Source organism: Engystomops pustulosus, chromosome 5, assembly GCF_040894005.1.
Source record: "Engystomops pustulosus chromosome 5, aEngPut4.maternal, whole genome shotgun sequence".
Taxonomy (NCBI): Eukaryota; Metazoa; Chordata; class Amphibia; order Anura; family Leptodactylidae; genus Engystomops; species Engystomops pustulosus.
The window spans coordinates 208,721,758-208,736,667 of record NC_092415.1 but is presented as its reverse complement, the minus strand read 5'-3'; the positions used below and the strand labels follow the sequence as shown (position 1 = coordinate 208,736,667).

The following is a 14,910-nucleotide window of genomic DNA, read 5'->3' as shown; positions in this document are numbered from 1 at the left end:
CTGACAATAGATGATGTCACAGCTTATCTCCTCCCCCTCCTCCCTGTACAATGTCCTCTATATAGATTACACTGACCCATCATTACATCACTACTGACAATAGATGATGTCATCGCTTATCTCCTCCCCCTCCTGTACAATGACCTCTATATAGATAACACTGACCCATCACTACTGACAATAGATGATGTCATCGCTTATCTCCTCCCCCTCCTGTACAATGACCTCTATATAGATAACACTGACCCATCATTACATCACTACTGACAATAGATGATGTCACAGCTTATCTCCTCCCCCTCCCTGTACAATGACCTCTATATAGATAACACTGACCCATCATTACATTACTACTGACAATAGATGTCACAGCTTATCTCCTCCCCCTCCCTGTACAATGACCTCTATATAGATAACACTGACCCATCATTACATCACTACTGACAATAGATAATGTCACAGCTTATCCCCTCCCCCTCCCTGTACAATGACCTCTATATAGATAACACTGACCCATCATTACATCACTACTGACAATAGATGATGTCACAGCTTATCCCCTCCTCCTCCCTGTACAATGACCTCTATATAGATAATACTGACCCATCATTACATCACTACTGACAATAGATGATGTCACAGCTTATCTCCTCCCCCTCCCTGTACAATGACCTCTATATAGATAACACTGACCCATCATTACATCACTACTGACAATAGATGATGTCACAGCTTATCTCCTCCCCCTCCCTGTACAATGTCCTCTATATAGATAACACTGACCCATCATTACATCACTACTGACAATAGATGATGTCACAGCTTATCTCCTCCCCCTCCCTGTACAATGTCCTCTATATAGATAACACTGACCCATCATTACATCACTACTGACAATAGATGATGTCACAGCTTATCTCCTCCCCCTCCCTGTACAATGTCCTCTATATAGATAACACTGACCCATCATTACATCACTACTGACAATAGATGATGTCACAGCTTATCTCCTCCCCCTCCCTGTACAATGACCTCTATATAGATAACACTGACCCATCATTACATCACTACTGACAATAGATAATGTCACAGCTTATCCCCACCCCCTCCCTGTACAATGACCTCTATACAGATAACACTGACCCATCATTACATCACTACTGACAATAGATGATGTCACAGCTTATCCCCTCCTCCTCCCTGTACAATGACCTCTATATAGATAATACTGACCCATCATTACATCACTACTGACAATAGATGATGTCACAGCTTATCTCCTCCCCCTCCCTGTACAATGACCTCTATATAGATAACACTGACCCATCATTACATCACTACTGACAATAGATGATGTCACAGCTTATCTCCTCCCCCTCCCTGTACAATGTCCTCTATATAGATAACACTGACCCATCATTACATCACTACTGACAATAGATGATGTCACAGCTTATCTCCTCCCCCTCCCTGTACAATGACCTCTATATAGATAACACTGACCCATCATTACATCACTACTGACAATAGATAATGTCACAGCTTATCCCCTCCCCCTCCCTGTACAATGACCTCTATACAGATAACACTGACCCATCATTACATCACTACTGACAATAGATGATGTCACAGCTTATCTCCTCCCCTCCCTGTACAACGACCTCTATATAGATAACACTGACCCATCATTACATCACTGACAATAGATGATGTCACAGCTTATCTCCTCCCCCTCCCTGTACAATGACCTCTATATAGATAACACTGACCCATCATTACATCACTACTGACAATAGATGAAGTCACAGCTTATCTCCTCCCCCTCCCTGTACAATGACCTCTATATAGATAACACTGACCCATCATTACATCACTACTGACAATAGATGATGTCACAGCTTATCCCCTCCCCTCCCTGTACAATGACCTCTATATAGATAACACTGACCCATCATTACATCACTACTGACAATAGATGATGTCACAGCTTATCTCCTTCTCCTCCCTGAACAACGACCTCTATATAGATAACACTGACCCATCATTACATCACTACTGACAATAGATGATGTCACAGCTTATCCCCTCCCCTCCCTGTACAATGACCTCTATATAGATAACACTGACCCATCATTACATCACTACTGACAATAGATGATGTCACAGCTTATCTCCTTCTCCTCCCTGAACAACGACCTCTATATAGATAACACTGACCCATCATTACATCACTGACAATAGATGATGTCACAGCTTATCTCCTCCCCCTCCCATCATTACATCACTAATGACAATAGATGATGTCACAGCTTATCCCCTCCCCCTCCCATCATTACATCACTACTGACAATAGATGATGTCACAGCTTATCCCCTCCCCTCCCTGTACAATGACCTCTATATAAATCACACTGACCCATCATTACATCACTACTGACAATAGATGATGTCACAGCTTATCCCCTCCCCCTCCCTGTACAATGACCTCTATATAAATCACACTGACCCATCATTACATCACTACTGACAATAGATGATGTCACAGCTTATCTCCTCCACCTCCCATCATTACATCACTACTGACAATAGATGATGTCACAGCTTATCCCCTCCCCCTCCCTGTACAATGACCTCTGTATAAATCACACTGACCCATCATTACATCACTACTGACAATAGATGATGTCAGAGCTTATCTCCTTCCCCCTCCCTGTACAATGACCTCTATATAGATAACACTGTCCCATCATTACATCACTACTGACAATAGATGATGTCACAGCTTATCCCCTCCCCCTCCCTGTACAATGACCTCTATATAGATAACACTGACCCATCATTACATCACTACTGACAATAGATGATGTCACAGCTTATCTCCTTCCCCCTCCCTGTACAATGACCTCTATATAGATAACACTGACCCATCATTACATCACCACTGACAATAGATGATGTCACAGCTTATCTCCTCCCCCTCCCTGTACAATGACCTCTATATAGATAACACTGACCAATCATTACATCACTACTGACAATAGATGATGTCACAGCTTATCTCCTCCCCCTCCCTGTACAATGACCTCTATATAGATAACACTGTCCCATCATTACATCACTACTGACAATAGATGATGTCACAGCTTATCTCCTCCCCCTCCCTGTACAATGACCTCTATATAGATAACACTGTCCCATCATTACATCACTACTGACAATAGATGATGTCACAGCTTATCTCCTCCCCCTCCCTGTACAATGACCTCTATATAGATAACACTGATCCATCATTACATCACTACTGACAATAGATGATGTCACAGCTTATCTCCTCCCCCTCCCTGTACAATGACCTATATATAGATAACACTGACCCATCATTACATCACTACTGACAATAGATGATGTCACAGCTTATCTCCTCCCCCTCCCATCATTACATCACTAATGACAATAGATGATGTCACAGCTTATCCCCTCCCCCTCCCATCATTACATCACTAATGACAATAGATGATGTCACAGCTTATCCCCTCCCCCTCCCTGTACAATGACCTCTATATAGATAACACTGACCCATCATTACATCACTACTGACAATAGATGATGTCACAGCTTATCTCCTCCCCCTCCCATCATTACATCACTAATGACAATAGATGATGTCACAGCTTATCCCCTCCCCCTCCCATCATTACATCACTACTGACAATAGATGATGTCACAGCTTATCTCCTCCCCCTCCCTGTACAATGACCTATATATAGATAACACTGACCCCTCATTACATCGCTACTGACAATAGATGATGTCACAGCTTATCTCCTCCTCCCTCCCTGTACAATGACCTCTATATAGATAACACTGACCCATCATTACATCACTACTGACAATAGATGATGTCACAGCTTATCTCCTCCCCTTCCCTGTACAATGACCTCTATATAGATAACACTGACCCATCATTACATCACTACTGACAATAGATGATGTCACAGCTTATCCCCTCCCCTCCCTGTACAATGTCCTCTATATAGATAACACTGACCCATCATTACATCACTACTGACAATAGATGATGTCACAGCTTATCTCCTCCCCCTCCCTGTACAATGACCTCTATATAGATAACACTGACCCATCATTACATCAGTACTGACAATAGATGATGTCACAGCTTATCTCCTCCCCCTCCCTGTACAATGACCTCTATATAGATAACACTGACCCATCATTACATCAGTACTGACAATAGATGATGTCACAGCTTATCTCCTTCCCCTCCCTGTACAATGACCTCTATATAGATAACACTGACCCATCATTACATCAGTACTGACAATGGATGATGTCACAGCTTATCTCCTCCCCCTCCTGTACAATGACCTCTATATAGATAACACTGACCCATCATTACATCAGTACTGACAATAGATGATGTCACAGCTTATCTCCTCCCCCTCCCTGTACAATGACCTCTATATAGATAACACTGACCCATCATTACATCACTACTGACAATAGATGATGTCACAGCTTATCTCCTCCCCCTCCCTGTACAATGACCTCTATATAGATAACACTGACCCATCATTACATCACTACTGACAATAGATGATGTCACAGCTTATCTCCTCCCCCTCCCTGTACAGTGACCTCTATATAGATAACACTGACCCATCATTACATCAGTACTGACAATGGATGATGTCACAGCTTATCTCCTCCCCCTCCTGTACAATGACCTCTATATAGATAACACTGACCCATCATTACATCACTGCTGACAATAGATGATGTCACAGCTTATCCCCTCCCCTCCCTGTACAATGTCCTCTATATAGATAACACTGACCCATCATTACATCACTACTGACAATAGATGATGTCACAGCTTATCTCCTCCCCCTCCCTGTACAATGACCTCTATATAGATAACACTGACCCATCATTACATTACTCCTGACAATAGATGATGTCACAGCTTATCTCCTCCCCCTCCCTGTACAATGACCTCTATATAGATAACACTGACCCATCATTACATCACTACTGACAATAGATGATGTCACAGCTTATCTCCTCCCCCTCCCTGTACAATGACCTCTATATAGATAACACTGACCCATCATTACATCACTACTGACAATAGATGATGTCACAGCTTATCCCCTCCCCCTCCCTGTACAATGACCTCTATATAGATAACACTGACCCATCATTACATCACTACTGACAATAGATGATGTCACAGCTTATCTCCTCCCCCTCCCTGTACAATGACCTCTATATAGATAACACTGACCCATCATTACATCACTACTGACAATATATGATGTCACAGCTTATCTCCTCCCCCTCCCTGTACAATGACCTCTATATAGATAACACTGACCCATCATTACATCACTACTTACAGTAGATGATGTCACAGCTTATCTCCTCCCCCTCCCTGTACAATGACCTCTATATAGATAACACTGACCCATCATTACATCACTACTGACAATAGATGATGTCACAGCTTATCTCCTCCCCCTCCCTGTACAATGACCTCTATATAGATAACACTGACCCATCATTACATCACTACTGACAATAGATGATGTCACAGCTTATCTCCTCCCCTTCCCTGTACAATGTCCTCTATATAGATAACACTGACCCATCATTACATCACTACTGACAATAGATGATGTCACAGCTTATCTCCTCCTCCCTCCCTGTACAATGACCTCTATATAGATAACACTGACCCCTCATTACATCACTACTAACAATAGATGATGTCACAGCTTATCTCCTCCCCCCTCCCTGTACAATGACCTCTATATAGATAACACTGATCCATCATTACATCACTACTGACAATAGATGATGTCACAGCTTATCTCCTCCCCCTCCCTGTACAATGACCTCTATATAGATAACACTGACCCCTCATTACATCACTACTGACAATAGATGATGTCACAGCTTATCTCCTCCCCTCCCTGTACAATGACCTCTATATAGATAACACTGACCCATCATTACATCACTACTGACAATAGATGATGTCACAGCTTATCTCCTCCCCCTCCCTGTACAATGACCTCTATATAGATAACACTGACCCATCATTACATCACTACTGACAATAGATGATGTCACAGCTTATCTCCTCCTCCTCCCTGTACAATGACCTCTATATAGATAACACTGACCCATCATTACATCACTACTGACAATAGATGATGTCACAGCTTATCTCCTCCTCCTCCCTGTACAATGACCTCTATATAGATAACACTGACCCATCATTACATCACTACTGACATTAGATGATGTCACAGCTTATCTCCTCCCCCCTCCCTGTACAATGACCTCTATATAGATAACACTGACCCATCATTACATCACTACTGACAATAGGTGATGTCACAGCTTATCTCCTCCCCCTCCCATCATTACATCACTACTGACAATAGATGATGTCACAGCTTATCCCCTCCCCCTCCCTGTACAATGCTGTGATGGGGCTCAGGTTAGATGCCGCAGCCTCATCATGGGTAGAAATAGAAAAAACTTTTTAAAAAATCAAAAAACAAAACCAGAAGGCTCCACCTGGTGGGTAGATTGTGGTATAACAGGACGACAGAAAATATCTGCGAGATTAATCATTTTATCTTCTGATAGAAAAGAATCACGAACAAAGAGCGAGCGACAGCGAGGAAACCGCGACCCCGGGAAACACCGCGACCCAGGCCACATGTACCCCCACCCTGCACCCCACCCAAGTGTAACCCCACATGGCGGTACGAGGATTCCAGCTCCAGCGAGGAGGTGAGAGATCCACATCCTGTGTGATACTTCTGGGCCGTGTATCTAATCCTATCCTGTGTGATACTCACTGCTGATCTGTGTATCTAATCCTATCCTGTGTGATACTGATTGCTGAGCTGTGTATCTAATCCTCTCCTGTGTGATACAGTCTGCTGAGCTGTGTATCTCATCCTCTCCTGTGTGATACTGACTGCTGAGCTGTGTATCTAATCCTATCCTGTGTGATACTGTCTGCTGAGCTGTGTATCTCATCCTCTCCTGTGTGATACTGACTGCTGAGCTGTGTATCTAATCCTATCCTGTGTGATACAGTCTGCTGAGCTGTGTATCTAATCCTATCCTGTGTGATACTGTCTGCTGAGCTGTGTATCTAATCCTATCCTGTGTGATACTGCTGAGCTGTGTATCTAATCCTATCCTGTGTGATACTGTCTGCTGAGCTGTGTATCTAATCCTATCCTGTGTGATACTGTCTGCTGAGCTGTGTATCTAATCATCTCCTGTGTGATACTGACTGCTGAGCTGTGTATCTAATCCTATCCTGTGTGATACTGTCTGCTGCGCTGTGTATCTAATCCTCTCCTGTGTGATACTGACTGCTGAGCTGTGTATCTAATCCTCTCCTGTGTGATACTGCTGAGCTGTGTATCTAATCCTCTCCTGTGATACTGCTGAGCTGTGTATCTAATCCTATCCTGTGTGATACTGACTGCTGAGCTGTGTATCTAATCCCATCCTGTGTGATACTGACTGCTGAGTTGTGTATCTATTCCTCTCCTGTGTGATACTGACTGCTGAGCTGTGTATCTAATCCTATCCTGTGTGATACTGCTGAGCTGTGTATCTAATCCTATCCTGTGTGATACTGTCTGCTGAGCTGTGTATCTAATCCTCTCCTGTGTGATACTGTCTGCTGAGCTGTGTATCTAATCCTATCCTGTGTGATACTGACTGCTGAGCTGTGTATCCAATCCTATCCTGTGTGACACTGTCTGCTGAGCTGTGTATCTAATCCTATTCTGTGTGATACAGTCTGCTGAGCTGTGTATCTAATCCTATGCTGTGTGATACTGTCTGCTGAGCTGTGTATCTAATCCTATCCTGTGTGATACTGATTGCTGAGCTGTGTATCTAATCCTAACCTGTGTGATACATTCTCCTGGAGCTGTGTATCTAATCCTATCCTGTGTGATACTGTCTGCTGAGCTGTGTATCTAATCCTATCCTGTGTGATACTGTCTGCTGAGCTGTGTATCTAATCCTCTCCTGTGTGATACTGACTGCTGAGCTGTGTATCTAATCCTCTCCTGGGTGATGCAGTCTGCTGAGCTGTGTATCTAATCCTCTCCTGTGTGATACATTCTCCTGGAGCTGTGTATCTAAGCTTGCCTCCTCTTCCTCCAGATGCCTCTGATCACACGTCTCCGGTCGGGGGGGCGCTGCCGCCATCTTGGCTGTAGATCGGCTCTGGGGGGGGCTCCGGACTCCTCCAGCTCCAGTGAGGAGGACTGACCAGCGGTAATGTGATATCTTCTCCTCTCTGATTCTGGGAAAGCTGGGTGATACGTGCAGGGATAATCCTGGTGTCTTCCTTTCTCCACAGACTCCGCCGGATGAAGAGGCGACGGCTCCGTGAGGGGCCCGATATTTATTATCCACAATCTGTGGGTCCTCCGGCCCTTGTAGATTGTAAGCTCCTGGGCCCAGGCTCAGAGTTACTGTATATTCTGCTATAATGCTGCACCTGTGCACAGCGGCTCATATTGACGGTTTCCAGGAGGAAAAAGATCCTGATCCAAGGAAGTAATACGGACGAAGCTCGTGTCATGTGACCGGAGATAATAATCTGATAGACAATAATAAACTATAATAGAAAGACACGAGTTATGTCTTCTATACCGCCACCTAGTGCTCTCCCCCAGTACTGCAGCCCTGACACAATGGGGCACATTTACTTACCCGGCCCATTCGCGATCCAGCGGCGCGTTCTCTGCACAGGATTCGGGTCCGGCTGGGATTTAAGATGGTAGTTCCTCCGCCGTCCACCAGGTGGCGCTGCAGCGCCGAAAATAATCTTAACGCCCCGGAATGCACCATCCCATAGAAGGTGAAGGTGAGCGCTCCCCAAGCGACACAGTTTCGGTTTTTAAATGCGGCGGTTTTTCCGAATACGTCGGGTTTTCGTTCGGCCACGCCCCCCCGATTTCTGTCGCGCGCATGCCGGCCCCGATGCGCCACAATCCGATCGCGTGCGCCAAAAACCCGGGGCAATTCATGTACAAGCGGCGCAAATCGGAAATATTCGGGTAACACGTCGGGAAAACGCGAATCGGGCCCTTAGTAAATGACCCCCAATGTATTATATATCTACAATACCGCCACCTAGTGCTATTCCCCAGTACTGCAGCCCTGACACTGTGTATTATAGATCTACAATACCGACACCTAGTGCTATCCCCCAATACTGCAGCCCTGACACTGTGTATTATAGATCTACAATACCGCCACCTAGTGCTATCCCCCAGTACTGCAGCCCTGACACTGTGTATTATATATCTACAATACCGCCACCTAGTGCTATTCCCCAGTACTGCAGCCCTGACACTGTGTATTATAGATCTACAATACCGCCACCTAGTGCTATCCCCCAGTACTGCAGCCCTGACACTGTGTATTATATATCTACAATACCGCCACCTAGTGCTATCCCCCAGTACTGCAGCCCTGACACTGTGTATTATATATCTACAATACCGCCACCTAGTGCTATTCCCCAGTACTGCAGCCCTGACACTGTGTATTATATATCTACAATACCGCCACCTAGTGCTATTCCCAAGTACTGCAGCCCTGACACAATGTATTATATATCTACAATACCGCCACCTAGTGCTATTCCCCAGTACTGCAGCCCTGACACTGTGTATTATATATCTACAATACCGCCACCTAGTGCTCTCCCCCAGTACTGCAGCCCTGACACTGTGTATTATAGATCTACAATACCGCCACCTAGTGCTATCCCCCAGTACTGCAGCCCTGACACTGTGTATTATATATCTACAATACTGCCACCTAGTGCTATCCCCCAGTACTGCAGCCCTGACACTGTGTATTATATACCTACAATACCGCCACCTAGTGCTCTCCCCCAGTACTGCAGCCTTACACTGTGTATTATATATCTACAATACCGCCACCTAGTGCTACCCCCCGTACTGCAGCCCTGACACTGTGTATTATATATCTACAATACCGCCACCTAGTGCTATCCCCAGTACTGCAGCCCTGACACTGTGTATTATGTATCTACAATACCGCCACCTAGTGCTATCCCCCAGTACTGCAGCCCTGACACTGTGTATTATATATCTACAATACCGCCACCTAGTGCTATCCCCCAGTACTGCAGCCCTGACACTGTGTATTATATATCTACAATACCGCCACCTAGTGCTATCCCCCAGTACTGCAGCCCTGGCACTGTGTATTATATATCTACAATGCCACCAGCTCCCTTTTCTGTAAAGCTCCTTTCTCATGAGGGCCTCGAAGAATATTTTCAGCGTTTGGTTCGGGTCCTGACGCCTGAGGGTGCGTTCACACGTTGCGCTTTGGTTGCGTTTTCATTGCATTTTAAAACGCATTACAACAGCTGTTAACGTTTACAAAACGCATTGTAAACACAATGTTAACATATATGTTAATAATGTGTTAACACACACGTTTTGTTAATGCATGCGTTAACATAGCGTTAACAAATGTATATAGTAATGTAATTAGGCAAATCACTCTGGTGGTGTCACTGCCGGTGTAAGATAAAGCTCTATAACGTGTCCATCGCTCTCTCCAGGTCCTGGCTGCAGCACGTGTAAGCTTTAGGCCCCTTTCACACTTGCGTTGCAGATGACATAAGGGGAATGAGTTATATAATGAGGCTGTTTTGGTCTTTCCTATGGCAGTGGATGAGTGAACGCCTTGCAGTTGCTCGTGTCTCGGGGTGCAGTGAGTTTGTGAGGAGTCTCCATAGACTTGTTTGGTGCGTTTTTCATGTGCGCCGCGTGGTTTGGGGTAAATGGAGGGGCAGATACATAACTCACCACATGGAGGCTTCTGGTACAGGACACTGACAGGCCGCAGCCTCTGTAGCAGTAGGCCCCTCACCCCCAGCACCATACACAGGGCTTGTTGTGGATCCCAGGAGTCTCGGAGCCTCTCCTGCTTCTAGGGCTGTGGATCCCTTCTCCTCTTCTCCTCTGTAGTCGGGGTCAGGGCTGTGGATCCCTCCTCCTCTTCTCCTCCGTAGTCGGGGTCAGGGCTGTGGATCCCTCCTCCTCTTCTCCTCTGTAGTCGGGGTCAGGGCTGTGGATCACTCCTCCTCTTCTCCTCTGTAGTCGGGGTCAGGGCTGTGGATCCCTCCTCCTCTTCTCCTCTGTAGTCGGGGTCAGGGCTGTGGATCCCTCATCCTCTTCTCCTCTGTAGTCGGGGTCAGGGCTGTGGATCCCTTCTCCTCTTCTCCTCTGTAGTCGGGGTCAGGGCTGTGGATCCCTCCTCCTCTTCTCCTCTGTAGTCGGGGTCAGGGCTGTGGATCCCTCCTCCTCTTCTCCTCTGTAGTCGGGGTCAGGGCTGTGGATCACTCCTCCTCTTCTCCTCTGTAGTCGGGGTCAGGGCTGTGGATCCCTCCTCCTCTTCTCCTCCGTAGTCGGGGTCAGGGCTGTGGATCCCTCCTCCTCTTCTCCTCCGTAGTCGGGGTCAGGGCTGTGGATCCCTCCTCCTCTTCTCCTCCGTAGTCGGGGTCAGGGCTGTGGATCCCTCCTCCTCTTCTCCTCTGTAGTCGGGGTCAGGGCTGTGGATCCCTCCTCCTCTTCTCCTCTGTAGTCGGGGTCAGGGCTGTGGATCCCTCCTCCTCTTCTCCTCTGTAGTCGGGGTCAGGGCTGTGGATCCCTCCTCCTCTTCTCCTCTGTAGTCGGGGTCAGGGCTGTGGATCCCTCCTCCTCTTCTCCTCTGTAGTCGGGGTCAGGGCTGTGGATCCCTCCTCCTCTTCTCCTCCGTAGTCGGGGTCAGGGCTGTGGATCCCTCCTCCTCTTCTCCTCAGTAGTCGGGGTCAGGGCTGTGGATCCCTCCTCCTCTTCTCCTCTGTAGTCGGGGTCAGGGCTGTGGATCCCTCCTCCTCTTCTCCTCTGTAGTCGGGGTCAGGGCTGTGGATCCCTCCTCCTCTTCTCCTCCGTAGTCGGGGTCAGGGCTGTGGATCCCTCCTCCTCTTCTCCTCTGTAGTCGGGGTCAGGGCTGTGGATCCCTCCTCCTCTTCTCCTCTGTAGTCGGGGTCAGGGCTGTGGATCCCTCCTCCTCTTCTCCTCTGTAGTCGGGGTCAGGGCTGTGTATCCCTCCTCCTCTTCTCCTCCGTAGTCAGGGTCAGGGCTGTGTATCCCTCCTCCTCTTCTCCTCTGTAGTCGGGGTCAGGGCTGTGGATCCCTCCTCCTCTTCTCCTCTGTAGTCGGGGTCAGGGCTGTGGATCCCTCCTCCTCTTCTCCTCTGTAGTCGGGGTCAGGGCTGTGGATCCCTCCTCCTCTTCTCCTCTGTAGTCGGGGTCAGGGCTGTGGATCCCTCCTCCTCTTCTCCTCCGTAGTCGGGGTCAGGGCTGTGGATCCCTCCTCCTCTTCTCCTCCGTAGTCGGGGTCAGGGCTGTGGATCCCTCCTCCTCTTCTCCTCCGTAGTCGGGGTCAGGGCTGTGGATCCCTCCTCCTCTTCTCCTCTGTAGTCGGGGTCAGGGCTGTGGATCCCTCCTCCTCTTCTCCTCCGTAGTCGGGGTCAGGGCTGTGGATCCCTCCTCCTCTTCTCCTCTGTAGTCGGGGTCAGGGCTGTGGATCCCTCCTCCTCTTCTCCTCTGTAGTCGGGGTCAGGGCTGTGGATCCCTCCTCCTCTTCTCCTCTGTAGTCGGGGTCAGGGCTGTGTATCCCTCCTCCTCTTCTCCTCTGTAGTCGGGGTCAGGGCTGTGGATCCCTCCTCCTCTTCTCCTCTGTAGTCGGGGTCAGGGCTGTGGATCCCTCCTCCTCTTCTCCTCCGTAGTCGGGGTCAGGGCTGTGGATCCCTCCTCCTCTTCTCCTCCGTAGTCGGGGTCAGGGCTGTGGATCCCTCCTCCTCTTCTCCTCTGTAGTCGGGGTCAGGGCTGTGGATCCCTCCTCCTCTTCTCCTCTGTAGTCGGGGTCAGGGCTGTGGATCCCTCCTCCTCTTCTCCTCCGTAGTCGGGGTCAGGGCTGTGGATCCCTCCTCCTCTTCTCCTCTGTAGTCGGGGTCAGGGCTGTGGATCCCTCCTCCTCTTCTCCTCCGTAGTCGGGGTCAGGGCTGTGGATCCCTCCTCCTCTTCTCCTCTGTAGTCGGGGTCAGGGCTGTGGATCCCTCCTCCTCTTCTCCTCTGTAGTCGGGGTCAGGGCTGTGTATCCCTCCTCCTCTTCTCCTCTGTAGTCGGGGTCAGGGCTGTGGATCCCTCCTCCTCTTCTCCTCTGTAGTCGGGGTCAGGGCTGTGGATCCCTCCTCCTCTTCTCCTCTGTAGTCGGGGTCAGGGCTGTGGATCCCTCCTCCTCTTCTCCTCTGTAGTCGGGGTCAGGGCTGTGGATCCCTCCTCCTCTTCTCCTCCGTAGTCGGGGTCAGGGCTGTGGATCCCTCCTCCTCTTCTCCTCCGTAGTCGGGGTCAGGGCTGTGGATCCCTCCTCCTCTTCTCCTCTGTAGTCGGGGTCAGGGCTGTGGATCCCTCCTCCTCTTCTCCTCTGTAGTCGGGGTCAGGGCTGTGGATCCCTCCTCCTCTTCTCCTCCGTAGTCGGGGTCAGGGCTGTGGATCCCTCCTCCTCTTCTCCTCTGTAGTCGGGGTCAGGGCTGTGGATCCCTCCTCCTCTTCTCCTCCGTAGTCGGGGTCAGGGCTGTGGATCCCTCCTCCTCTTCTCCTCCGTAGTCAGGGTCAGGGCTGTGGATCCCTCCTCCTCTTCTCCTCTGTAGTCGTGGTCAGGGCTGTGGATCCCTCCTCCTCTTCTCCTCTGTAGTCGGGGTCAGGGCTGTGGATCCCTCCTCCTCTTCTCCTCTGTAGTCGGGGTCAGGGCTGTGGATCCCTCCTCCTCTTCTCCTCTGTAGTCGGGGTCAGGGCTGTGGATCCCTCCTCCTCTTCTCCTCCGTAGTCGTGGTCAGGGCTGTGGATCCCTCCTCCTCTTCTCCTCTGTAGTCGGGGTCAGGGCTGTGGATCCCTCCTCCTCTTCTCCTCTGTAGTCGGGGTCAGGGCTGTGGATCCCTCTTCCTCTTCTCCTCTGTAGTCGGGGTCAGGGCTGTGGATCCCTCCTCCTCTTCTCCTCTGTAGTCGGGGTCAGGGCTGTGGATCCCTCCTCCTCTTCTCCTCCGTAGTCGGGGTCAGGGCTGTGGATCCCTCCTCCTCTTCTCCTCCGTAGTCGGGGTCAGGGCTGTGGATCCCTCCTCCTCTTCTCCTCCGTAGTCGGGGTCAGGGCTGTGGATCCCTCCTCCTCTTCTCCTCTGTAGTCGGGGTCAGGGCTGTGTATCCCTCCTCCTCTTCTCCTCCGTAGTCGGGGTCAGGGCTGTGGATCCCTCCTCCTCTTCTCCTCTGTAGTCGGGGTCAGGGCTGTGGATCCCTCCTCCTCTTCTCCTCCGTAGTCGGGGTCAGGGCTGTGGATCCCTCCTCCTCTTCTCCTCCGTAGTCGGGGTCAGGGCTGTGGATCCCTCCTCCTCTTCTCCTCTGTAGTCGGGGTCAGGGCTGTACAGAGCGGCGAACACTAGCAGGCGCTATCGGCACTGAGCGCTGCTGCCACCTACTGCCCACAATAAGCATCTCCCCCTGATGTGAGTTTGTTCTCAGCTGGTGGTTTGCTACAATTGTATCCATCTGCACATCTGCTGGTTTGTTACAATGTATCAGTCTGTAGTCCAGGCTGTTTATCTCACAGAGCATCGTCTAGACTAGATACAATTGTAACAAACCCTCAGCTGAGGCGGAACTTATACACACAGTTATTGCCTCTGGATGTAAACAGCAGAGTTCTCATTCACCACAGCAAGCAGAGATATGGCACTGAAACATAAAGGGCCTTGT

At 48.9% G+C, this 14,910-nt stretch overlaps 1 protein-coding gene across 4 annotated transcripts in view; it reads left to right on the top strand.

Annotated features, from left to right (window-relative positions):
- The window catches only part of LOC140134305 (uncharacterized), a 77,443-nt gene extending 68,770 nt beyond the window's left edge, over positions 1 to 8,673 (top strand). For all 4 annotated transcript variants that reach the window (XM_072154897.1, XM_072154896.1, XM_072154898.1 and 1 more), the window contains 3 exons: positions 6,678 to 6,824; positions 8,229 to 8,342; positions 8,428 to 8,673. In XM_072154897.1, the coding sequence (XP_072010998.1) occupies positions 6,678 to 6,824; positions 8,229 to 8,336 (255 nt within the window). In that variant the 3' untranslated portion in view covers positions 8,337 to 8,342; positions 8,428 to 8,673. The remainder of the gene's footprint in view (positions 1 to 6,677; positions 6,825 to 8,228; positions 8,343 to 8,427) is intronic.
- Positions 8,674 to 14,910: the final 6,237 nt, after the last annotated feature.